The sequence below is a fragment of the Carlito syrichta genome, unplaced genomic scaffold (genome assembly GCF_000164805.1).
Source record: "Carlito syrichta isolate Samal-C Ts95f unplaced genomic scaffold, Tarsius_syrichta-2.0.1 Scaffold309894, whole genome shotgun sequence".
In the NCBI taxonomy this organism is placed as follows: domain Eukaryota; kingdom Metazoa; phylum Chordata; class Mammalia; order Primates; family Tarsiidae; genus Carlito; species Carlito syrichta.
In genome coordinates this window covers 63270-65424 of record NW_007253990.1, presented here as the reverse complement: position 1 = coordinate 65424, position 2155 = coordinate 63270, and the positions used below count along the sequence as shown (strand labels likewise).

The window sequence follows — 2155 nt, the reverse complement described above, 5'->3', positions numbered from 1 at the left end:
TTTTAAACAGGGCGTTCCAACTTATACTTCTTTCGATAGTGGAAAAATAATGTTTTCTTCTCAATTGAATGCAGGAAATGATAGTCTTTTAAAATATTCACTGATTTGATTGGTGAAAATATTTCTTTATTTTTTTTGATAATGAACATAGGTAAAATAAATTGTTATTATTCATCACATGTCTCAGAGATCTCTTGTTCCAAGTATCGTGAAAATTGTTCCTCTTGCTTCTGGAGAGTTGTCAACCTCTGAGCCAGTTGTTTCCAGAGTTGAGTTGGTGGCTATATGCAATTGTCTGTGAAACTTTCCTCATTTACATCCCTAACAGTGGGACAGTCTAAGAGGCGGTGATGCTGTGACCCTTTGCTCAGGGGTCTTTTCCACAACATCCTTGGATAACTCTGTACCTGATCTGTTTGGTTCTAACTCCATAGATGATGGGGTTGAGCATGGAAGGTACCAGAAGATAGAGATTAGCAAACATGATGTGTACCACTTGGGGCACATGGTGGCCAAAGCGGTGGGCAAGGAAAGAAAAAAGAGCTGGGATATACAAAGCCAAGATGACACAGATATGAGAGGCACAAGTGCCAAAAGCCTTGAGGCGGGCTTCACCTGAGGGCAACTGAAGCACAGCTCTTAAAATCATCACGTATGATATGCTGATGACAATCATATCAAATCCACCCACAGAGAAAGCCACAAAGAGTCCATATCCACGATTTACTCTAGTATCAGCACACACCAACTTCAGCACAGCCATGTGCTCACAGTATGACTGAGGAATGACTTGGTTGTGGCAGAAGGGCATCCTAGACACCATGAAGCAGAAGGGGCTCACTAATAGCAGTCCTCTCACCATCACAGCAGACCCTAGTTTGGTCACGACTGATGGGGTCAGGATGCTAGAGTGCTGGAGTGGGAAGCAGATAGCCACATAGCGGTCCAAAGCCATAGCCATGAGCACCCCAGACTCCACAGAAGAAAAGGCGTGGATAAAGAACACTTGGATGAGGCAGGCATGATAATCAATCTCATGAGCATGAAACCAGAATATGACCAACATTTTAGGTTGTGTAGAGGAGGATAGGACCAGGTCAGTGACAGCCAGCATGGCCAGAAAAAGATACATTGGCTCATGCAGTGTGTGGTCAATTCGGATTATATGAAGGAGGGTGATATTTCCAATGACAGCCACAACATACATGGCACAGAATGGAAAGGCAATCCAAAACTGGGAGTTCTCCATACCTGGGATTCCAAGCAGGATGAAGAACATAGGATGAGAAGAGCTGTTCCCTGAAGTCAACACCATGAGATGGTTAATATGTTTTCAGTTGAGATGGAAATCTACACTCTGCAGATGATAACAATCAAAGCAAGTATTATCATTATTTTTTTTCTGGGGCAACTAGGTAATAGGGAAATTGGGCTTAAAGCTAAACTGGCATAGTTTCAATAGTTTTGCTAAATAAAATTTTGCAATATAAAATGATTTTACTCATTCTTTATTCATTAAAAATGAGGTCAATTATACTAGCTGCAAGCTAGTTATTTCTCAAGAATCAATATTTTTATTGAAAGTTCAATCTTGAAGGAAAACCTTTCATTACAAAGAATGCCACAGTGATTCTTGCCCTTCAGTTCCATAAAACTGACAACTGATTTGTTTAAAATTTCCCACAGGTCTGTTTTATCTCTCTGTTAAGCTGCTTGGGCAACTTTTCAAAGTAGGAGGCCTGTAGCACTCATAGAATTATAGCAATTTATTTATTGATATTGAGTTAACTTTACCTTTAGCTCAGATACCATGAGAGTTTGAGCAGGAAGATAACTGACTGACCAGTTGTATACCTGCAATTAAATGTATTATCTTTAGTGTAGGCTCTTCCCAGATTAAAGGTTAGTAAACTTTCTTCTGTAAAAAAGTTGGATCATAACAATTTGAGGAATTGTGGGCTATACAGTCCCTGTTAAAACTAGTCAATTTAGGCATTGTACTACAAAAACAAAAACTTTATTTACCAAATTGTTCTATGAGCAGAATTTGGTCTGCAAACTCTAGTTTGCCAAACAATGTTCAGATGATTAATTTTTATGAGGTTAGAAAAAAATCTACACTTTCCTTAATACCTATCTTCTTGGCACAGAATAG

General features: G+C 39.3%; 1 protein-coding gene across 1 annotated transcript; it reads right to left on the bottom strand.

The window, feature by feature from the left end:
- Positions 1 to 367: 367 nt before the first annotated feature.
- On the bottom strand, positions 368 to 1321 carry LOC103270655 (olfactory receptor 52R1). The gene has a single exon (XM_008068191.2). It carries the CDS (start codon positions 1313 to 1315, stop codon positions 368 to 370), a length of 948 nt encoding a protein of 315 aa, XP_008066382.1. The 5' UTR covers positions 1316 to 1321.
- Positions 1322 to 2155: the final 834 nt, after the last annotated feature.

Excerpts from the sequence above, each read along its gene's own strand:
- LOC103270655 (XM_008068191.2), bottom strand. The coding sequence starts at position 1,315 with ATGGTGTTGACTTCAGGGAACAGCTCTTCTCATCCTATGTTCTTCATC.